Below are 23567 nucleotides of genomic sequence, written 5' to 3' on the forward strand. Positions count from 1 at the left end.
ACAGAGAGCAGATGCAGGTGATTGGACACAGGAGGAAACAATCAGGGACAGGGCAGACAATCACAGGGACAGGAAGTGCAGAGAAACAGAGGACACGAGAGACAAGGACTTCAAACTAAAACAGGAAACACAACAACACTACAGATCCTGACAGGGGGAGAGGTACCGCAGGTTCTTTCTCCCCGCTGCTGTCAGGCTACACAACAAACTGAGCTCCCAGTAGGCCTTGAACACTTGAACACTTTGGACTTCGCACTGAACAGCACTTTAGCCCAGTTGCCCAGTTGTGCAATACTAATACGTTTAAGTACTTTTTTAATTTTAAATTTTTTTTTTTAAATTTATTTTATACACTTTATCCACTTTATTCTATTTCTACTCCGTCTGTATATATAATATTCTTCTTGTTTTTTACTCTTTTATCTTAATTCTGTTATTATACTACTTGTTTTACTTATTACTGTGAGCAATGCTGCTGTAATCCTGTAATTTCCCCACTGAGGGACTAATAAAGGATTATCTTATCTTATCTTATCTTATATGATAATCAATAATTGTACTACTTCCTTCTCGTCATGGATTGTAGAGATCCATTCATACATTGTCGTGTAATGTAACTCTTTAACACTGTTCATTCTGTGCACATGACATCTATTCATCTGTCCATCCGGGGAGAGGGATCCTCCTCTGTTGCTCTCCTTAAGGTTTCTTCATTTTTTTCCCTGTGAAAGGGTTTTTCTATTTCTTGGAAGTTTTTCCTGATCCGATGTGAAGTCCTGGGACAGGGATGTCGTATGTGTACAGATTGTAAAGCCCTCTGAGGATAATTCGTAATTTGTGATTTTGGGCTATATAAAATAAACTGAATTGAATTGAATTGGATATCTGAGAGTATGGACCTTTTCAAAACCTGTAGATTAATGTAACTCCAAATGCTTAAGTTGCTGCTGAAACTGTCAAATAATCAAACAATCAAAAAGGTAACTTTGTCAAAGTCCCTGGAATGTTGAAGACACCTGTTTCAACAAGCAGTCACCATTATGACCAATAGTTGAAACTAAAGTTCCTTTGTAATCTTTGAAACTACAAGCTGCTCAATACTGGTGCTAAAACGTTTTGACTGCATGATAATCCTTTTAGAATGTCTCAACATACACAAAGTCAGTCAATATGGCGTGCAGATCATCAGGTTGTCATGTCCAGGAAGCTGTCAGGTTCAGTTTATCAGTTTTGTGTCTTGTGTCCATGTTGTCTCGTGATTTCCTGTTTGTTTGTTTCCAGTTAATTAAAACTGCCCTCACCCTGTGTGTATATATTGTCTGCGTCTCCCTTTGTCCTGTGCCAGTTCGTCTTGTCTTTTGTGCCAGAGAACCAGCCATTTTTATGAAATTCACCAGTCATCATGATATTATGTTACTTTGTTCATGTAGATTTTCTGTTTGTTTGTTCCAGTTAATTAAAACTACGATTTTTGTTGTTACTTTGCCTTGAGTCGTGCGTATGGGTTCTAGTCTTTGTTCGGTCATGACACAGGTTTTATGGAGTTTTAAACTGAGTCCCCTCCCTCAACACAAGGTTGGATTGTGTCCACTCTATGCAGTGAAGTACACTTGAAACTAGACTCCCCTATCTTTTTCCCAAATCTTCACATAACTACTTGTCACTTTTCATGTTAATAACAAAGTGCAACACCATGGGAAGCAGATATTATATTGAAACCTTTATGATTTGTTATTAGTAGTTTAGAATCAGGCTGTTGTGAAATATGAGATAGAATAGAAATATGTAGCAGATCTGACTTGGTACAAGCAGATAGTCAATATTAAAGGATTGAAATGGGTTCAAAAGTCAAAAACACAATCCTAACATCCTTTTTGCCAATCAACTGCACCCAAGCAATCTATGTCAATATATATCGTCTCTCACTCCATTCTTATGTTATTAAATATGCTCCTAACATTTGTTCAGTATCTTCTCTGTGTTTGCTCAAATCAATCATTCTGTTACACAAGAGGGGTGGAGGTTTTGATTTTGATTTGTGATTGATCATCTAGGAGATCTTGTGCTTCCAGAGAGTGTCGGCCTTTTAGAGCCTGCTTTTTTTTAACTGTGGTTCAGGGGTAAGCAGGGTCGTCCTTCAATTAGAGGATCGGCGGTTTGATCCCCGGCTCCACTAGTCCTTGTCGATATATCCTTGGGCAAGACACTTAACCCCAAATTGCTCCCTTAGCTGTGCCTACTGTGTCTGAATGTGTGAATGAATAATAATTAGTCCTTATGGGCAGGTGGCTCCATAGCCCCTGCCATAAGTGTATGAATGGGTGAATGATAGCCGATGGGTTCCAAGATCAAATTTCAGCCAGTGCGTTCTGCCTCTACTGCGCTCCACACCTGGATCCAACCAAAAGCCCGCTCAAATGGGATTAGTCAGCCCAGATTACAAACGGAAACCAGAATGCTTCTTTATACCAAACTCTTGTCCCGTTGCCTTCAGCTTCTGCATTCAGATGCAGATATGTGTTTATAGAGGTCACTGGATGAAAAACAATCCCGATCTCTTACCTTGTCCAGGTTGTTGTAAAAGTCGGCATTTCCAGCACAGAGATATCGTCCCAGCAGGGTGGCGTGGGTAGTAAAGATTGTTGCCATGGGGATCTTGCGGGAGCGAGAGAGAATAATGCCTGGACCTGCCTGCCACTCATGGAAATGACCAATGACATTGGGTTTATCTCCCAGCTGGTCTGTTAACTGGAAAACAAAGTTGGAAATAGTCGTGGTTAGCTAAGGCAACAGGCAAGTGCTCATTTTTGTAACCATAAGATGGCAGCAGGAGATAAGATGTTGAAATGTGGGGAATTGACTGATAAGCAGTGTGCTGAACACCAGCTGACCTCTTTGAAGAACCAGGCGATCAGGGAGCCCAGGATGAGAGAGTCGTTGGCCTCTCGGTCGTGGTAGGGCAGGCCTATCTTGCAGGTCTCCCACAGGTCCCCCTTCCAGCGGTCCAGGTTCCAGGCTGCAGAGCCAATGTCAAACAGGATCACAAAGGGGCTGCCCTCAATCAGCCAGCGGCCAAAATGAACCTGCAGCATCAACATCAGCAAAGGAAGCCCAGTGAGAGAGCTACCATATTAAAAATCTGTTTTCATAATCTATTTCCAGTGTGCACTGAAGGCATACTCTGATGAGAGCGCCACACAGCTGCCGGGAAGTAACATGTAGAATCCCTACATGTGGTTATTCTACATTTAAGATTTGATCTATTGGCCTGCAACTGAGCCTGAGATATTAGTTATCTTTGAGAACGTTGGGATCTTTGTCTTTAGGTCCTCTACACAGTGACATTGTTTGGATGGTAGAATGAAAGGGATTCTTAAAGCAGTAGTTTATCAGCTATCATAAGCAAATATATGTATTAATAAAATATGTAATCAGTATATATGTACTCTCACCTGGCAGCCGTTGTTGTTGAGAGCATCCATTGCCTTCCTGATGGCGGGGTTTGGTGGCTCGCAGCCCTCCACCTGGGTCTTAAAGTTGTGTTCGAAGTAGGGCCCCATCATATAGTAGTTCTCCCCCCATTCATCCACCGTGATCTTGGCTTTGGTCTGGATCACTGTGTAGATTCCTCCAACTGCAGGTTTACATGCAAAGAAAGGACAGCTCTGAAGCCTGTTTTTTTTTTTTACTTCTTCTCTACATTAAACATGATATAATTGAATAAGATAAAGGTCATGCAGTTTTACATTTGGAACCCTATTCTACTTAAACATATGAATAAAGGTAAAGTCAGAAGAACGCTCAGGGTAATAGTTTGACTGGAGTAAAACGTTTGTCTGGTATTTATTAGTTCTGAGGCTTGTGTATGTCGATCAAACTTATGTCGATCAAACTAATCAAACTGATCAGTTTGATCAAACATAGTGCATAACATCATCAGTAAACATTTAAAATAAAACACAAACTGATCCCATAAAATCTGTCCACCAGTTCAACCGGAGATCGAATCCCCGATCTGCCGATTAGTGGACAACCTGTTCTGCCTCCGCATGACGCAGAACAGGTTGTCCAATCGGCGGATCGGGGATTTGATCTACGGTTCCTCCAGTCAACATGACATGAACTGATGGGCAGGTGGCACCTTGAATCGTAGCTCCTGCCATCAGTGTAATGTGAGTGTGAATGGTGAATGATGACATGTAGTGGTCAGAAGACGAGAAAGGCTTAATACAAATGTACAGTAACTCTATTTGTCCTTCGAAGTCCTCTCTGTTTTTATCATTTCATTATGACCTGATTATCCTCAGTATTAGAGCAAACAATATTATACCTTTTATTTTAGTTTTTCCTCTTTCATTTAGTTTCTGCTTGTAGAATGATGATGCATCCTTTCTGTGTTTATCCGATGCTGAAATACTCGTCTATTAAACCTAAATGCTCAAATGGGTCTCCAGTAATCCTGTGTTGATACTGGGCTATTTAGTGGAGTTTGTCAAATTTTCCCATTTTATAACAGACGAAAACATGGAAATGTTTGTCCCAGTCTCTCAGGTGGCAAGAAAATATTGATATGAATGACCATCAACGAGCCCATAATGACGTCAGAGAGCTGGTGTTAGATAAGAGCTGAAAGCAGGGAAAACAGCAGAAAGGCCAATGACCTCTGAACTGTTTGACAACATGACCACATACACAACGTGAATATGATTACGCAGATTATGAACATGAACAGATACAACATGCAAATGCCCCAGATGCACACTGCTTCAGTAGCTGTTGAGTCAAAATCCAAGTGTACAGGAAATATTAATCATGATATTAAAGCAAAGAATATGATATTATATTGATCAGAAATGTGTGTGTATATTACCTTTATATAACCACAGCATAGTTACATTAGCTTTACACACCACAGGATACTGGATGACATACTAGGGCCCAAACCAAAGGTTTATGTAGTTAGTTATGAGACTCTTGTCTTGAAGACCATTTATTTCTCCACACTCAGGGAGACACAAAACATCATCATATTAGTTCAGCCTTGAAACATAAATAAATAAATTAAAACCAACTCTTCCAGGCACAGAACAAAAAAATAACAACAACAAACCCATCTTTACAAGCTAACACACAGCTCCCCCTCATCCCCCACAGAGCAGAGAACCCCGCCTACAGCCCCAAGACGTCTGAAAGCCGTCACATTGTTCATCATTGTATAATAAGTGTGCTCCACCCTCAGTCGGGCCTTCAGCAGCCCCTTCAGGACCGGGACCACCTCCACACTGCCGTTACTCTGCGTTTGGTTTTTACGAGTCAGCCAAATGGCCAACTTTGCAATCCCCTACAAAAAATTCACCAAAGATAAACAAGATAAACGAGAACACCTCCCCAAGACCCTGGAACCACCTTTTTAACAGAGCAAACAGCTCTGACAGACGAGGACATTGAACGAAGAGATGGACCATGTCCTCACTCTCAGTGCAGAATAAACACCCCTCCCCCAGCTCCGGATCAAGGTGCGCTCTGCTCTGTACCTGCTTGTAGCTATCGCTCCATGTACGACCCTCCACTGGAGGTCTGCTGTCCGCTTCTCAACGGGCAGCTTGTACAGAGGCCGCCAGCTGCCTTTCAGGGAAAAACTGGACCAAAGAACTCAGTCCACTTCGACTCCTTTACCCCGGCCAAAAACCACAAATTCACCACCTTAACACACTATATATGGTATGGTATATGGCTTTTTACCCCACATCGTGACATTTTCCAATATGCGGGGTTGCCAATGTGAGCAGCTGACTCTCCCCCTCCTGCCACTCCCCCACAGAGGCAGCGACGGACAGCGAGGGGAACCAGTACTCAAACCCATCCGACCACTGGTCACAGAGAGCTCCGTCCATGGTGAACTCGCTCTGGTTGATTGACAGGGCGACGCAGACCTCCTCCACCACCCGGCTGATTAGCCTGACGGAGGTGATGTTGCTCCTGTCCCTCAGTGTGTCCACCGATGTCGCCGTCATCCTTATCAGATGGCCCAGTTTGGTGCAGCTGGCCTCTCTGAGACTTGCTCGCAGGCTGGCGGATTGCAGAGTTTAAACCTGGAAAAGGTTGTTAAAGAAAAGCGGTTCCTCAAACAGCCACATTCCAGGAACCTCAAAAGTGGTGCGTGTGGTCTTAACAATCTTCCAGGTTTGCAGCACGGAGCTGTAGAAAGAAGTAAGCCTGTTTGGGTCACAGCTCTCCAGTTGCAAGAGGAAGAGCTGCTTGTCGTAACCAAGCCGCTCAGCTCTCCTCAACAGTAGTCGAGCTGTGTCCAGCCAGCATGGACCACAGCTGTAAATACGTTTTTGAGTTGTCTGGAGTCTAAAAGAGGCAATCTTTGACTGGATGTTAATCAGTCTGTTCCCCCAGTGCTTGCCTTTTCATATGATAATAAAGTTTCCTGCAGACCCTGAACGTCATCCTTACTGGAGATAAACACACATATATCGTCTGCATAAGCAGATACAGGCAATTGATCCAGACTGGAGGACCCCGGCAGTGAGAGACCCCCGAGTCGACCTCTCAACCTGCACAGCAAGGGTTCAATAGCTAGGCTATAAATAGCCTAAACTAGGAAATCCTTTTCTCAGAATCAGCTTTATTGGCCATGTACGTGTGCACGTACATGGAATTTGACTCCAGTTACACGTACGCTCTCATTGTACAACATATTTAAATTACAATTACAAGTGACTTTAAATATGTTGTACGATGTCTAATCCCTCTCTGTACAGGGATTGGCCGACTGAGGCCCGCCCCGGTCTTCACCAAACATTGAGCACTTCTATACAGTAAACCAACCCAAGCCAGAAACCCATCACCAAAACCAACAGCCCTAAGCGCAGAACACAGATATGAGTGATCCACCCTGTCAAAGGCCTTCTCCTGATCAAGTGACACAATCCCCAGATTTACATTACTGTTCCTGCACATATCCAAAATGTCTCTCGTGAGGTCTCTTGTCTCTGGTCTCTGTCTCTGTCTCTTGTCTCTGTCTCTGTCTCTGTCTCTGGTCTCTGTCTCTTGTCTCTGGTCTCTGTCTCTGTCTCTGTCTCTGTCTCTGTCTCTGTCTCTGGTCTCTGTCTCTGTCTCTGTCTCTTGTCTCTGTCTCTGTCTCTGGTCTCTGTCTCTGTCTCTGTCTCTGGTCTCTGTCTCTTGTCTCTGGTCTCTGTCTCTGGTCTCTGGTCTCTGTCTCTGTCTCTGGTCTCTGTCTCTTGTCTCTGGTCTCTGTCTCTGTCTCTGGTCTCTGTCTCTGTCTCTGTCTCTTGTCTCTGTCTCTGTCTCTGTCTCTTGTCTCTGTCTCTGTCTCTGTCTCTTGTCTCTGTCTCTGTCTCTGTCTCTGGTCTCTGTCTCTTGTCTCTGGTCTCTGTCTCTGTCTCTGTCTCTGTCTCTGTCTCTGGTCTCTGTCTCTGTCTCTGTCTCTGTCTCTGTCTCTTGTCTCTGTCTCTGTCTCTGTCTCTGTCTCTGTCTCTGTCTCTGGTCTCTGTCTCTGTCTCTGGTCTCTGTCTCTGTCTCTGTCTCTGTCTCTTGTCTCTGTCTCTGTCTCTGTCTCTGGTCTCTGTCTCTGTCTCTGTCTCTGGTCTCTGTCTCTTGTCTCTGGTCTCTGTCTCTGGTCTCTGGTCTCTGTCTCTGTCTCTGGTCTCTGTCTCTTGTCTCTGGTCTCTGTCTCTGTCTCTGGTCTCTGTCTCTGTCTCTGTCTCTGGTCTCTGTCTCTTGTCTCTGGTCTCTGTCTCTGTCTCTGGTCTCTGTCTCTGTCTCTGGTCTCTGTCTCTGTCTCTGTCTCTGGTCTCTGGTCTCTGTCTCTGTCTCTTGTCTCTGGTCTCTGTCTCTGTCTCTGTCTCTGTCTCTGTCTCGGTCTCTGGTCTCTGGTCTCTGGTCTCTGTCTCTGTCTCGGTCTCTGGTCTCTGGTCTCGGTCTCTGTCTCTGTCTTGGTCTCGGTCTCTGGTCTCTGTCTCTGTCTCTGTCTCTGGTCTCGGTCTCTGTCTCTGTCTCGGTCTCTGGTCTCTGGTCTCGGTCTCTGTCTCTGTCTCTGTCTCTGGTCTCTGGTCTCTGGTCTCTGGTCTCTGTCTCTGTCTCTGGTCTCTGGTCTCTGGTCTCTGTCTCTGTCTCTGTCTCTGGTCTCTGGTCTCTGGTCTCTGGTCTCGGTCTCGGTCTCGGTCTCGGTCTCGGTCTCGGTCTCTGTCTCGGTCTCTGTCTCTGTCTCTGGTCTCTGGTCTCTGGTCTCTGGTCTCGGTCTCTGTCTCTCTCTCTGTCTCTTGTCTCTTGTCCCGGTCTCGGTCTCTTGACTCGGTCACAGTCTCGGTCTCTTGACTCGGTCTCGGTCTCTTGTCTCTTGTCTCGGTCTCTTGACTCGGTCTCGGTCTCTTGACTCGGTCACGGTCTCGGTCTCTTGACTCGGTCTCGGTCTCTTGACTCGGTCACGGTCTTGGTCTCTTGTCTCGGTCTCGGTCTCGGTCTCTTGTCTCTTGTCTCTTGTCTCTTGTCTCTTGTCTCTTGTCTCTTGTCTCTTGTCTCTTGTCTCTTGTCTCGGTCTCGGTCTCTTGACTCGGTCACAGTCTCACTCTCTTGACTCGGTCTCGGTCTCTTGACTCGGTCTCGGTCTCTGTCTCTGTCTCTGTCTCTGTCTCTGTCTCTTGTCTCTGGTCTCTGTCTCTTGTCCCGGTCTCGGTCTCTTGACTCGGTCACAGTCTCGGTCTCTTGACTCGGTCTCGGTCTCTTGACTCGGTCACAGTCTCGGTCTCTTGACTCGGTCTCGGTCTCTTGACTCGGTCTCGGTCTCTTGACTCGGTCACGGTCTCGGTCTCTTGACTCGGTCTCGGTCTCGGTCTCTTGACTCGGTCTCGGTCTCTTGACTCGGTCACAGTCTCGGTCTCTTGTCTCGGTCTCGGTCTCGGTCTCGGTCTCTTGTCTCTTGTCTCTTGTCTCTTGTCTCGGTCTCTTGTCTCTTGTCTCGGTCTCTTGTCTCTTGTCTCTTGTCTCTTGTCTCGGTCTCGGTCTCTTGTCTCGGTCTCGGTCTCGGTCTCGGTCTCTTGTCTCTTGTCTCTTGTCTCGGTCTCTTGTCTCTTGTCTCGGTCTCTTGTCTCTTGTCTCTTGTCTCTTGTCTCGGTCTCGGTCTCTTGACTCGGTCTCGGTCTCTTGACTCGGTCACAGTCTCGGTCTCTTGTCTCGGTCTCGGTCTCGGTCTCTTGTCTCTTGTCTCGGTCTCGGTCTCTTGACTCGGTCACAGTCTCGGTCTCTTGTCTCGGTCTCGGTCTCGGTCTCTTGTCTCTTGACTCGGTCTCGGTCTCTTGACTCGGTCACAGTCTTGGTCTCTTGACTCGGTCTCGGTCTCTTGTCTCTTGTCTCTTGTTTCGGTCTCGGTCTCTTGACTCGGTCACGGTCTCTTGACTCGGTCACAGTCTCTTGTCTCTTGTCTCTTGTCTCTTGTCTCTTGTCTCTTGTCTCGGTCTCGGTCTCTTGTCTCGGTCTCTTGTCTCTTGTCTCTTGTCTCGGTCTCGGTCTCTTGACTCGGTCACAGTCTCGGTCTCTTGTCTCTTGTCTCTTGTCTCTTGTCTCGGTCTCGGTCTAGGTCTCGGTCTCGGTCTCTTGTCTCTTGTCTCTTGTCTCTTGTCTCTTGTCTCGGTCTCGGTCTCTTGTCTCGGTCTCGGTCTCTTGTCTCTTGTCTCTTGTCTCTTGTCTCGGTCTCTTGACTCGGTCACAGTCTCGGTCTCTTGTCTCGGTCTCGGTCTCGGTCTCTTGTCTCTTGACTCGGTCTCGGTCTCTTGACTCGGTCACAGTCTCGGTCTCTTGACTCGGTCTCGGTCTCTTGTCTCTTGTCTCTTGTCTCTTGTCTCTTGTCTCGGTCTCTTGACTCGGTCACAGTCTCGGTCTCTTGTCTCGGTCTCGGTCTCGGTCTCTTGTCTCTTGACTCGGTCTCGGTCTCTTGACTCGGTCACAGTCTCGGTCTCTTGACTCGGTCTCGGTCTCTTGTCTCTTGTCTCTTGTCTCGGTCTCGGTCTCTTGACTCGGTCACGGTCTCTTGACTCGGTCACAGTCTCGGTCTCTTGTCTCTTGTCTCTTGTCTCTTGTCTCTTGTCTCTTGTCTCGGTCTCGGTCTCTTGTCTCGGTCTCTTGTCTCTTGTCTCTTGTCTCGGTCTCGGTCTCTTGACTCGGTCACAGTCTCTTGTCTCTTGTCTCTTGTCTCTTGTCTCTTGTCTCGGTCTCGGTCTAGGTCTCGGTCTCGGTCTCTTGTCTCTTGTCTCTTGTCTCTTGTCTCGGTCTCGGTCTCTTGTCTCGGTCTCGGTCTCTTGTCTCTTGTCTCTTGTCTCTTGTCTCGGTCTCTTGACTCGGTCACAGTCTCGGTCTCTTGTCTCTTGTCTCTTGTCTCTTGTCTCGGTCTCGGTCTCTTGTCTCGGTCTCGGTCTCTTGTCTCTTGTCTCTTGTCTCTTGTCTCTTGTCTCGGTCTCGGTCTCTTGACTCGGTCACAGTCTCGGTCTCTTGTCTCTTGTCTCTTGTCTCTTGTCTCTTGTCTCGGTCTCGGTCTCTTGACTCGGTCTCGGTCTCTTGACTCGGTCACGGTCTCGGTCACGGTTAAAGTCATATTAAGGTATATATATAATCATTACAAACACACTGTCACCTTAACTTCATGTCCAGCAATTGATTGATCCAGTTAGTCAAATATGTTCATGTTTGTGCCTCTGATTTCCTCGTTACACATCTCAGCCTCAGGAGGCTAAACCAGCCAAAGTCAGAGCTAGTCCTCCTCCACCACTTATCTGCAGTTTAATGTTTAACACGTCAGAGGGAATCGACTCTATCTCCATGCTCACTAGATTTTAATATTTGCTCTTGAAGGGGTAAAGAGTCAGTTTACACAAAGTAATACTAATACTACCAGAGTTTTACAATTGTTATTATGCAATCAGAGTTTCCTTGTCAATTCTTGTTTTTAGTTCATTATATCTTACACCTTATATCTGTATCCCAATACCTAAACAGAACATGAACAAACTGCATGTGTTGAAAGTTTAGAGAAGAAAAAAACAATTGAGAATGTAATTTTCAGTATTCTGTACAAAAGCCATCTGTAGTTGAACTCATGGAAATGTGGGCTTCATCACACTTGTGATCTGACCTTTGTTGGTGACCTCCCAGGCCACCTCAAAGAGCAGCAGGTCCTCTACAGGCAGCTCGTCTTCCTCCCAGGCCGGCAGCACCCCACTCAGGGACGTCATGGACAAGGAACGTGACAGCGGCATCTTAGAACGTCTGGAAGTCAGACAGATACCACCTGGGACTTAGAGCGGTGTCCGTCTGTAGAGAAATCCTTCACAGGTCTGCAGCTGAATCCAGATAGAAGGCACTGATGGGGGAAAGAGCTTCCACCCCGCCTACAAGGGCTGACCTCCAGCCAGCATGAGGGGACGATTACATTGCACACACACACACACACACACACACACACACACACACACACACACACACACACACACACAGCACACAGGGTGAAAGGTTTGGTGCAGTTGTTGCTGATATATAGTGTATCCAATCATGAATTTAAGCATCAGTCCTGTTGTGCGTTTTATTTTCTTGTTTATTTTTTTACTTTTTCCTTGTTTAGTTTATTGAGATTATTTGACAGCTGGTTGCTTGTTGACAACAGTGAACACCTGTAAATGAGCCAGTGTGGCCTATAATGTTAAATATGTTAAAAGGCACCATAAAAGCAGAATACAATAACAAACACATCATATCTCCAACCTAATATTTCATATTAAACATTTGACACTTCCCAGTATGAATAGAAAAGAAATATGAGGAGAGAGCAAGGACAGGATGTTGCAGTCTCATGGTTCGGCCAGGAGGACTTTTTCTGTAGTTGCGGTCCTATGGAGCCCTCTGGCTTGTGAGAAGTGTGGTGCATCAATGTCTCAACCTTATTTTGTTCCCATGAGACCCATATTTTGTTCCCATGAGAACATTATTTTGTTCCCATGAGAACATTATTTTGTTCCCATGAGAACCATATTTTGTTCCATATTTTGTTCCAATGAGAACCATATTTTGTTCCAATGAGAACCATATTTTGTTCCCATGAGAACATTATTTTGTTCCCATGAGAACCATATTTTGTTCCAATGAGAACCATATTTTGTTCCCATGAGAACATTATTTTGTTCCCATGAGAACCATATTTTGTTCCCATGAGAACATTATTTTGTTCCCATGAGAACCATATTTTGTTCCATATTTTGTTCCAATGAGAACCATATTTTGTTCCAATGAGAACCATATTTTGTTCCCATGAGAACATTATTTTGTTCCCATGAGAACCATATTTTGTTCCAATGAGAACCATATTTTGTTCCAATGAGAATATTATTTTGTTCCCATGAGAACCATATTTTGTTCCCATGAGAACCATATTTTGTTCCCATGAGACCATATTTTGTTCCCATGAAAACCTTTTTTTGTTCCCATGAATGAGAACATGCTGGAAAATAATGACCACCACGAGAGACATTGTGTTGAAAACTGAGAAAATAAATATACTTAATAGATGAATATGTACTATAATCTGAGTGTTTGAAAATAACAATAGTTATTTGATAAAATAATTAATGTATATCCAACATTAACTTCATTCTATTTCAAGTTGATAAAAATGTCTACAAGGGATTCAATGCCATTTATTATTCTTTGACTTTTTATGTCATTATATTCTCATAAAAGCCTTTCAATAGTCTCAATCTTGCATCTAATATTGAATGTTTTCATGAACTATATCCTGAACTTCAGATTATTAAAATAGTTGATTATAAGGATGTAATAATTCACACATTCATTCCTTATTGCCACATTGAAATTCTGTAAACTGTAATTTACAGTAGGCCTAGATTTAGATTTACGTCACAGCCATCATTATCAACAATATTTCTTACTATCCTGATTCATTATGCACCACCTTTTCTATAATAATAATCATCATCATCATCATCATCATTATTTCTGTTATATGCCTAAAAGCAATATGTGCAACCCTTGGTCAGGGTACTGAGGGTATCTTTGGGCCCCAGAGTTAAGCATTCTTAAGCTTAGTTTATAAAGTTCTCAATGGAAAATAGAAAAAGAGAAACCTAAGTTTAAAGATTAAAGACATTCTCCAAACACCTTCATGTTATTCAATCATCTAACTCTTGTAAATGTCCAATAATATGTGGTAAATGTCCAATAATATGTGGTAAATGTCCAATAATATGTGTATATAAGAACAATCGTATTAGTGCAGTAGGGTTTGGGTTAGGGTTGTGCTTACTGTGTGCTTTGGGCCTCCCTTCCTGCTAACACACTGGTGTGTTTCACGAATGAAAGTAGAATATATTTAAATATAAGATAGATTCTAATTCATTTCATATGAACAACTCAGCCCGCCGTTCTGCTGCTGCTCTTTTAGCCAAACTGGAACCTGGATTGGGCAATTGCTGTCCTTTCATTTTCACCCTGTTTCTGCCACATGCTTATTAAACGCTGACGACTTCACTACTGTTCAACATGCAGTAACATATCATCTCGTACTGGATGAATGATCACAGCAGCAAACTGAGCTTGCAGCATTTCCCAGAAGAGCTGATGACTTACACATTTCAGCGCCAGCAGCAGCGGACAGCTCCGCAATTTACAGCACAGGGACGCAGACGGCTGTGATTGGCTGTGAGCTGTGGGAGCACAAGGTCACCTGGTGGAAAGATAAAACAGGTCTGATAGGAGTGACCGTGTTAGTACCTGCTGAGAAGTGAACATAAACACTTTTATCTGCACTGTTAGGACGCAGAGAGAGGACCATGAGACTCGTGGCTCTGGTTGTGGTGTGCGGGCTCATCGCTGGTCAGGACGGATTCGACTCTGCTCGGAGGACGCGTGCAACAGGTGGGCCACCTAAAGATGTGTCATGTTTTATTCTTTATAGAAAAGCTTGTTTCACTTGACTGGGAGAGGCTAAATATGATACCTTTACCAAAGTACTTGAGACAAATCTTGAGTGACTTATGCTTGGCTTGAATATTTCCTTTAATATCTCTAATTATTCTGATCCACTACATTTAGTAGACAGCTATCGTTACTTCGCTGATTACAATTGTACATACAATAAACATACAATACATTTAATAAATTTATGAAAGGTAATTACACAAATCCAACAGGAATGCTTCCCTAATAATCCAATGAAATTATACATTTAGAAACATCAACAACAACAATAATCATAATCATTATTATAATCATAATATGATAAAGAAAAAAGAAATGAATATGTCATTTAACTCAAATCATATTTCTAGACATTGCAGGGCTCTATTGTTGGTCAGTTAAGTAAACTATTTGAACTTGAAGATATGAGTGTATGTGTATGTGGTCCTCAGGGTCGGTCCTCTCGGCACTCACACGGAGAACCACCGGAGAGTTCCTGGAGGAGGACCCCAACCCGTGTTTCTCCCTGAGGGAGAACGAGGAGCAGCGGCAGCTTCTGTGCAACGGTCGCAGGAGTCAATTCAACTTCAACCCGTTCGGCCTCCGCTTTGGGAAACGCTACACCTACAGAAGAGCCGTTAAAAGAGCCAGGACTAATCAACGTCCCCCCCTCCCTCTTCACCCCTCTCTCTTCTCACGGTAAACTGGACATGACCCCCCCCCCCCCCCCCTCAGAACTTGTGTCCCATAGGTGAAAAGTCAGCATGTGTCCATTTGTGTTTTAAAAAGGTATTTTGCTTCAGATACAAATTATGTTTCTCTGAATAAAACTTTTGTACCTATATTGACTATGAAATGATTTCAAGAATTGCGAGAGGTAAAAAAGAAAAAGAGAATACATTTAAAAAGGGAAACATAAAGCAGCAGACACTGACATGTTGTAACATGTTTGCTCTTCATCATCCCAGTATTTAACTGATCCTATTCAAACCTTGCCCTTGATGGACTGGCGGCCTGTCCAGGGTGTCCCCTGCCTTCGCCCTATGTCAGCTGGGATAGGCTCCAGCGCCCCCGCGACCCTAATGAGGATAAGCGGTATTGAAAATGGATGGATGGATGGATATTCAAACCTTCCAATAATATATAAACTACTACTTCCTTATTTCTTTCAAATTAGTAGTTATGTAATTAATGTAATCGAAAGAACGAAATATATTAGGGAGAAATGTAAGTGAAAATAGACACATGATACACAGTGCGTGTGTGTGTGTGTGTGTGTGTGTGTGTGTGTGTGTGTGTGTGTGTGTGTGTGTGTGTGTGTGTGTGCGTGTGTTCCTATCCCCCTGATAGTGTGTGTCACTTTAAATTAGGACCCATGGCAAACATTTTATTCATATATTCTATTTTATCTTTTTAAATTGCATTCAGTGCATTAGACTGGGGACCCCCAGGACCCAAATTAGTAATTTAAAAGCACTAATCAAAACAGAAACAGACACAATTAGCATTATGCAACATAAGAAAAACTACACAAAACTAAACTATATTATCTGTATGAGCCAGAGGAAAGAAGCTGTTCTGAAGTCTGGTGGTTACTTCTGTATCTCTTTCCAGACAGCAGCAGGTGAACATATATATATATATATATATATGACATATGACACATGTCATCAATATTGTTGAATCCCAAGAAACAGTTTTCTTTAAATGTTTGGTCAGTTCTCTTTATTCCACTCTTAATTGAAGTCATTCCCTCTTAAACAGGGCTCAGCTTTAGTCACATGAACTCTTCTACTTGTACAGTTAAAGAAACATACTTGTAAATGCTCGTAAAGGTGACCGACTGGAATATAGATGTTGTGTTTCTAATGCAGTGGTTCCCAAACTTTTTCTGTCAAGACCCCCTTTGATGATATAGGAACATTGGACGACCCAGTGCATGTCACGTCGGTTATTTTATATTGTTTTACCGGTGTATGTGTGCGTCTGTGTGTGTGGGTTGGTGATGAAGCCGCGACCCCCCTGTAGTACCACCGCGCCCCCCCTAGGGGTCGCGACCCCCACTTTGGGAACCACTGTTCTAATGTAATAAAACCTGCTGTTGGAACATTGAAAATGTCATTGGCAGTTATGGAACCACCTAATCTTTGAAAAATAGTATGCGTTAAACAATCTGCCCATTGTGATGTATTCTTCACTATAAAATGAATCCTCATAGGTGTCACTAACAAAAGGGGAAAATATTTGAGTCATTCCAAAAAATGAACCACACACTAGCCTTTACCAGGTTCCACTTTATTAAGTTACACACAACACAAGGTCAGACAAACATCTGGAGCTGGACGTTCCTCTCCCTTTGCTCACACTGAGGAACTTGCTGTAAACTACCACTTTTAGACAGAAGGAAGGAAAAGTGCACCTTCTTGGATCCTCTACGGGTCTTTCTCTGAGTGCTTCCCTGCAGGGAACTAAAGGAACGACTCATACACGAGTGGTGGAGGAGGACCGGGACAGTTGTGTTTGATCCTGGTCCAAACAGCTGATCGAGAACAGTAACACAGGTCACCTCACATCTCTACACACAATCACAGTAACACACCAACATCAGTCTACAATCTGGTGGGGAGAGATTCTGTGGATCTTTTAAAGGAGCACAGTCGTCTTTCAGAGACTAAAAGATAGACAAGAAGTAGATGGTGACATAATGCAGCACCTGTGTGATCAGTCCCATCAGGCCGGATGCCGGATGTAAAACTGAAGTTTACACCCACACAATCTGTTCTCCTTCAAAACCACAGCGCTACAGTGTGAGAGAGGGGGCGTGATAAAGGGGGTGTCTGCGTGTCGCCAGGCATCGTGGAGGTGTTCAGATGTCCTTGAGGTCCTTCTGGATGCCCCACAGCGTGGCGGCGCTCTTCCTCAGCTGGCCCACCTCGCCGTCCGTCAGGGTCATGTTGACCACGCTGTTCACGCCGGTGCTGTTCAGCACGCAGGGCAGAGACAGGAAGACCTCCTCTCCGATGCCATACATGTCCTGAGACCAGCACACACAGACATGCAGAGTTAGGGGGGGGGGGCAGAGGAACACACACACACACACACACACATACACAGGATACATGCTTCCTCTCCAAGGTTGCTCTCATGTCCTCAGAGTATGTACAAATCTGCCAGAAAATTACATATTAATATTATTTTTGCTCTGAATACTAAATGTTAGGTGTCTGGGATGGGATCTGCATCCATCACAGTCAAACACACACACACACACACACACACACACACACACACACACACACACACACACACAGCAGTCCATGGGATTACACTTTGATTTGAATGGGTTTCAATGGGGAGCTGACTGTCTGTATTGTGGCTACTCTGTTTAGAATTGACTTATTTTAGGAGCTGAGGTTAAACTTGAAAAATAAACAAAATAAACAAAAACTAAAAGCCTGGTAAAAATGTCATATGTATTAACACAGACATGATAATACACAACAGCTTTTGCAGAGACAGTAGTATTAACTGATTTAGTGTAATATGAAGAATTAAGCTGGTTTGTTTTGGGAAATACTTAATTCTTAATTCTTCATATTCTTAGTAATATTAGTAATAGATGGTCAGGACGTGATTAGCCCTGTATCATACAGGACCTTTACATATATATAAATATAATCATACAAGTGTAGACAACTACAGATTTCAAGTGTGGTCTTTGATGCTCAGAGGTCAGAGGTCATGCTCATTAATATCAATCTGTTTGAATGAGGTCAGTGGGACTCCGTTTTCAAGCCTATAGTAGTTAGACTAGATTACCATCCAGGCCCTGGGATCCTGAAAACCCTATATTCATTTTTCAAATTCATCACCAATGAAGCACCACTAAGGCACAACACACGCTGACATGATTTGGAAATGCATCATTACCCAACATGTGCATTGTGGGTAATAACATCAACTTACTACAAACAGCAAGTCAATGGTGGCTGGTAGCTCATCTTTGTAGTGTGTGTGTGTGTGTGTGTGTGTGTGTGTCAGACCTTGACCATGGTGGAGACCGGGTGGACCCGGCTCATGTTCTTGACGATGCTCTCCGTCAGGTCTGCCACGCTCAGACCGATGGCCCAGTTGGTGTAGCCCTTCAGTTTGATCACCTCGTAGGCGCTGCGACACAAACAGCCCTCTTTTCATATCCATACAACGTGTGTGTGTGTGTGTGTGTGTGTGTGTGTGTTCACAATAATTCACATATCTACATATATCATCTTGCACCGCCCCAGCAACCACACCATCAGTGCAGGTGGTTTAATAATCAATATATTATGCCATCATGGGCTCTGGTTATAGAGGAAGGTTTAAGCTGATTGGTACAATGAATGACAGCCCGTAATGGGGTGAGTGAGGCTGCTGTAACACAGGCCCCCAGGGGACACTCAAACTAACACTGTAATCACTCATGACCTCAGAAAACAGAAGCACTCCCACTGACAGACATAATCAATAATGAAACACATAATCAATGACCATGGACATGAGAGCAGTTATAAACCACCATTAAGTCGTCCTCACCCTTTTTGTCTCCATCTATTGGCCGTGAGAGGAGGCAGCCTGAGTTCCGAGAGCCTCCCCACTAACAGCCTCAGTATTTAACTATAATGACTCAATTATATATACATTTTATATATTTATTGCCTCATTAATTTATTGTAAAGGCTAATTAATGTATTTAACATTAAATGAAATGGTATTCCATAATTAGTCCAGTCCACTAGATGTTTAGCTTAGTGTACGACTGTGGCTCAGTGGTTAGCGGTCCGTCCTTCAACCACTTTTTTCCCTGTGAAAGGTTATTTTTTGGGAGTTTTTCCTGATTCGATGTGAGGTCAAAGGTCAGGGATGTCGTATGTGTACAGATTGTAAAGCCCTCTGAGGATAATTTGTAATTTGTGATATTGGGCTATACAAAATAAACTGAATTGAATCGAATTAACCCTGAATTGCTCCCGTAGCTGTTCTACAGTCTATGAATGTAAGTCACTTTGGATAAATGTAATGTTTCATGTTCCCTCTTCATACCTCTCTCACACACTCACAACCCCTACCTGTCCACGACTGCCTTGTGTGTGGCCGTCCACTGCTCCTCATCACCATCAGTGCCAATGTCCGGGTTCAGGCTCTGCAGGTTGACTCCTGCCACATTGGCGCCGCTCCACACTGGGACTGGAAACGCAACATAACAGTTCATACAGCAGCATGTATGACCTTCAGGTCAAGTGACATTGTCCTGATGGCGTCCTGCTGATTAATAAGGGAGCGTGTACCCACCGCTCGTGTCTCCGTGCTCGCCCAGCACCCAGCCGTTAAAGGAGCTGGCGTGGATGCCGAGGCGTTCGGCCATCAGGTAGCGGAAGCGGGCCGAGTCCAGGTTGGTGCCGCTGCCGATGACGCGGTGCTTGGGCAGACCGCTCAGCTTCCAGGTCACATAGGTCAACACATCAACTGTGGAGGGTGTGTCACAAGCAGCGGTTAATAATACTATTTAAGTTATTGACGATGATGTGTGTTTTATTGGACTCACCGGGGTTGGAAACCACAATGATGGTGCAGTTGGGGCTGTACTTGACAATCTGGGGGACGATGGCCTTGAAGACGTTGACATTCCTCTGCACCAGGTTAAGGCGGCTCTCGCCCTCCTGCTGGCGAACACCGGCCGTCACCACAACCAGGCGAGAGTTGGCCGTCACCGCATAGTCTGGAGGGAGAGGAGAGGAAGTGAAGCAGACGTGATGTCTGGAGACCTTTGTTTGGTGTGCCGTATGTGAGCAGCAGGTCCCGACCTTTGTCAGCCACTATCTTGGAGGTCTTGAGGAAGAGGCTGCCATGCAGCAGGTCCATCAGCTCTCCCTTGAGACGGTCCTCCATCACATCCACCAGAGCCAGCTCGTCACACAGGTCCTGTCCAGAGAGACGGACACGACTTCACTGGAATACACCATTTGATGTATACCCTCATTTAGATGGTATTGATGCCTTTTATAACTTCACTGTGCTCATAATGCTCACAAATAGGACAGATGTCATTTCTATTCATCTAAGATATTTTAGTTTTGTATGTCTACACCTGAGCTTTTACAGTTTAGGACTCACAAAATGTTTTATTAACATTTTATATACATATGTATATATTTACAAATATATAGAGATTATTTGTCTAAACAATTTTTGTTTAGATTTTTCTAAAATCCTCTATGCACATGTGTGTACATATGGAAACATATATCAACATATCATTTTGATTTTAATATCTATTTTTCCCATACATAAAAAAGAGTATTTCTAATGTTGTTGATATACTCCTATATCCTGACATTTCTATTATTAATTGTGCTATTATTATTATTTGTATTATTATCATTATATTATATCCACTGCTACTATTATATTATCATTAGTCCAATTTATAATATTATTATAGCTGTTGAGTTGTCTCTGTCTGTCTCACTGTCTGACATAATATGTCATACATAACACATGATTTATAAAATATAGCGGGGCCGACCCGCTCCACCACTGTGGTTGTGTCTTACCCGCAGCAGGATGCTTATGGCGCAGGCCATGCCCACCTGGCCCACCCCGACCACCGTCACCTTGTTCCTGGGAGGCTCAGCAGGGCTGCTGGCCAGAGGGGTGATCAGCTTCTGCAGCACTGAGGACATGATGACAGCTGGAGGGGGACACAGGAGACAGGTCCTGGTGACACAGTCACAATCTGTCTCAACGAGTCGTGGAGGTTCATACTCAGCCTCCAACACAACAGCAGTTTGCCCAAATGCTTCATCAACACACAGGACACGGCTCAATGAGGAAGCACTGGGCCACTGGAAACGTGACACACATACAGCTGATTAAATATGTCCACACGCATAGAACATGTCAATGACTCATTGTTATTATCCTCATCAGCCATGAATCTGAGGACCAATTCTCCAATTAATCCATTAATGGTTATACAATGATCTATAGAATGAATGAAAACTCAAAAGAGTTCTCAGAGCTCGAGGTGAAGGCTTCAAACGTCAAAGAGTAATATCATCCTCAAATCATCACACTGGAACCAGATAACAACTCAAGTAATGAGTACCACGATGTTGTTAATCACTAATCAATTAATTGATTCATTCTCAATTTCACAATCTCTTACAAATAATTATACTACATACATACATACAAATGTCCACAAACAACAATCTGAATTAATGAGTAGTAGCTGCAATGATTATTTTTATTATCCACTGTTACATGCGTTTGATTTACAATAGTCTAAAATGAAAGGAAGACAGTAAATACTTAGATAGATAAAGGATCCTGAACCCCTCTAAACCTGGTTTAGAGGGGTTCAGGATCCTCTCAGCATAACCATAACCATATGTGGCATTTTGTACACTGAAGTTATACCAGGACTGTCACCATCATCTATGTCTTCATGTCCCAACACGCTAATCTGAACATATAGCATGTGTCTTTTACAAATATCTTTATCATATCCATCCCTGCACCACTGCTATGTCTGTGTTGTCCTCTGATACACTTGAGTACCAGCATGGTGGAGCATGGATGCCTTAGGAAGCCACGAGTGGTACAGCTGGGAACTCAAATACATGAGTGTTTCTACCATAATGTCAGTATTCTGCATTGAGGATGTAGCCGGACTGCATCTAAATCAGACATTTACACAGTGAAGTAGTCCTTCCAGGAGCTGGGCAGCTACTACACGGCACCGAGGAGCAGCTCCACGGTTCCATCTTATCTAAAAAGTCAGGTTTACCAGCCATTGATGCTGTAGCAGGTAACACAAACTGGTTTAGAGGGGTTCAGGATCCTCTCAGTTCTGGGTCCTGAGTCAGGGTTCCCTCAGGGTTCTCCGGCTTCCTCCCACAGTGCTTACTGTGGCTCTATTTGTGCAGAATGCAAACACAGCACTGTTCAGCTGTCAACAACAACAACAACAACAACAGGAACACTTTAAATGGTGGGACAAAAGGAGGTGCTGTCACACAGAATGGGACACAGCGTACAACATCAACCTCTCGAGACATAAAAGACTGTGAAGTCCTATTTAATAAAAGTGTCTGAAGAGGAATATCATACTAGTTATACAATAACACATCATCAGTATGCATAAAACAAAGCCTTGTGAGCTAATATGTTACCAGCTGATATCAAGGTCATACTTGAAATAGGTCATGGTGGTTGGTGTCCATAAAAGGACACAACTCGTGGCTGTCCAGCTGTCTGGAACCCGTTCAGGAGACAATAGAGCTGCTGAACCACGACATCTCATTGTCCCTCTCACGGTTCAGCAGCCTCGTTACAGGAGCTTCAGACTGCTGGCTCCGGTCCTCTCCCTCGGTCCTGTTGGTGGAACCGGGCTTATGTAACCAACAGGCCTCAGCCCTGCCTTCGCCCTCCGGTTTGGAGACAGTGATGAGAGACTACTGTTTTAACAACAAGAAATATACGATGAGTATGAATCACACGCTTCTGAGGCTTGAAATAAAAAGAAGGGAAGAGTTCAGGTCCTCCGTCCCAGTTGGGATGCTGTTTCCTGCCACCGAGCAACATAGAGGCAGGTGCACACTCCACATACAGTGAACCCGTTAGTGATGGAATGTGAACTCAAAGCCGACCGTACATCACACAGATGGATGACCCACTAGCTGTATCACCGGCTCAATCAGCACGTTATCACGTAATTACAACATAATGATGGCTTATCTCAACGGACAACACATTTAGGTTCATTTCATGGTGAACGCTCTCCTGCTGCGGGCATTTCAACCCTGAGCATCCATTGTTGCGAGGTGTTCAGCACGCGGCTGGAACCGGCGGAGACGACCCGGCGGGACAATACTCACGTTATACGCACGTTCTGCTGGCCGGTACCCGCTCGGTGCTCCGGTGTGAGACGGTGAGACGGTGAGACGTGCGGAGTCCAGCGGCTGGTAGAGAGATGGGGAAAAGGCTAGTGTGGAGCTGAACGGGCTGCAGTGTGTGTGTGTGTGTGTGTGTGTGTGTGTGGCCGGGGTGGGGGGGGGGGGGGGGGGGGGCAATGAGCTCAGGGTGGTTCACGTGTAAAGAGGGGTGCAGAGCATGGTGCCGGGCTATGTCACGCTATGGAAGACGGGAACATGGATGGATAGATGTCTGCCATTTTCTCGAGTATTGTTATTTATGTATTGTACCTTGTTCTTTTTCTTTATACTCGTATTGGCACTGTGACAATATTGCGAACATACATGCCAATTAAAGCCATATTGATTTTAATTGAATTGATTGCTTTAAAAACTGTAACTCCTTATTCTTCCCTGTCTCCTCCACCAGGACTGATGCCATCACAGTTAGACTACTGCGGTCATGTGAGACATGTAATGCACCTCTATTCATGGTGTTACGGACCCTTATTTAAGCAATAATTGATCCACTTCATATAACAAGTCAAAAACAATATTATTTTGGACATTATATGAAATAATATTTTAATAACATATGAAGTTACACTACTGTGCTGTTTTTAATTA

At 44.2% G+C, this 23567-nt stretch overlaps 3 protein-coding genes across 4 annotated transcripts in view; 1 reads left to right on the top strand and 2 right to left on the bottom strand.

The window, feature by feature from the left end:
* Nucleotides 1–11276, bottom strand: part of gys2 (glycogen synthase 2) — a 37111-nt gene extending 25835 nt beyond the window's left edge. The window contains exons 1-4 of the mRNA XM_034526346.1: nt 11153–11276; nt 3453–3634; nt 2892–3083; nt 2563–2748 (exon numbers count right to left, since the gene is read on the bottom strand). Coding sequence (XP_034382237.1) covers nt 2563–2748; nt 2892–3083; nt 3453–3634; nt 11153–11276 — 684 coding nt within the window. The remainder of the gene's footprint in view (nt 1–2562; nt 2749–2891; nt 3084–3452; nt 3635–11152) is intronic.
* A 2583-nt stretch (nt 11277–13859) lies between these two features.
* kiss2 (kisspeptin 2) lies at nt 13860–14689 on the top strand. Its single transcript, XM_034526806.1, has 2 exons — nt 13860–13944; nt 14439–14689. Exons 1-2 carry the CDS (start codon nt 13860–13862, stop codon nt 14687–14689), a joined length of 336 nt encoding a protein of 111 aa, XP_034382697.1.
* A 1570-nt stretch (nt 14690–16259) lies between these two features.
* ldhba (lactate dehydrogenase Ba) lies at nt 16260–23075 on the bottom strand. 2 transcript variants are annotated; one of them, XM_034526169.1, is made up of 8 exons: nt 22905–23042; nt 20577–20713; nt 19827–19944; nt 19568–19741; nt 19315–19488; nt 19092–19209; nt 18030–18153; nt 16260–17020 (listed from the first exon to the last, which is right to left on the bottom strand). In XM_034526169.1, the coding sequence occupies exons 2-8, from the start codon at nt 20703–20705 to the stop codon at nt 16853–16855; spliced, it is 1005 nt and encodes a 334-aa protein (XP_034382060.1). In that variant the 5' UTR covers nt 20706–20713; nt 22905–23042; the 3' UTR covers nt 16260–16852. The 2 variants fall into 2 exon arrangements, with proteins under 2 accessions (XP_034382060.1, XP_034382061.1); XM_034526170.1 differs by lacking the exon at nt 18030–18153 and having other exon boundaries at nt 16263–17020; nt 22905–23075.
* Nucleotides 23076–23567: the final 492 nt, after the last annotated feature.

This window comes from Cyclopterus lumpus, chromosome 23 (genome assembly GCF_009769545.1).
Source record: "Cyclopterus lumpus isolate fCycLum1 chromosome 23, fCycLum1.pri, whole genome shotgun sequence".
NCBI classification, from domain to species: domain Eukaryota; kingdom Metazoa; phylum Chordata; class Actinopteri; order Perciformes; family Cyclopteridae; genus Cyclopterus; species Cyclopterus lumpus.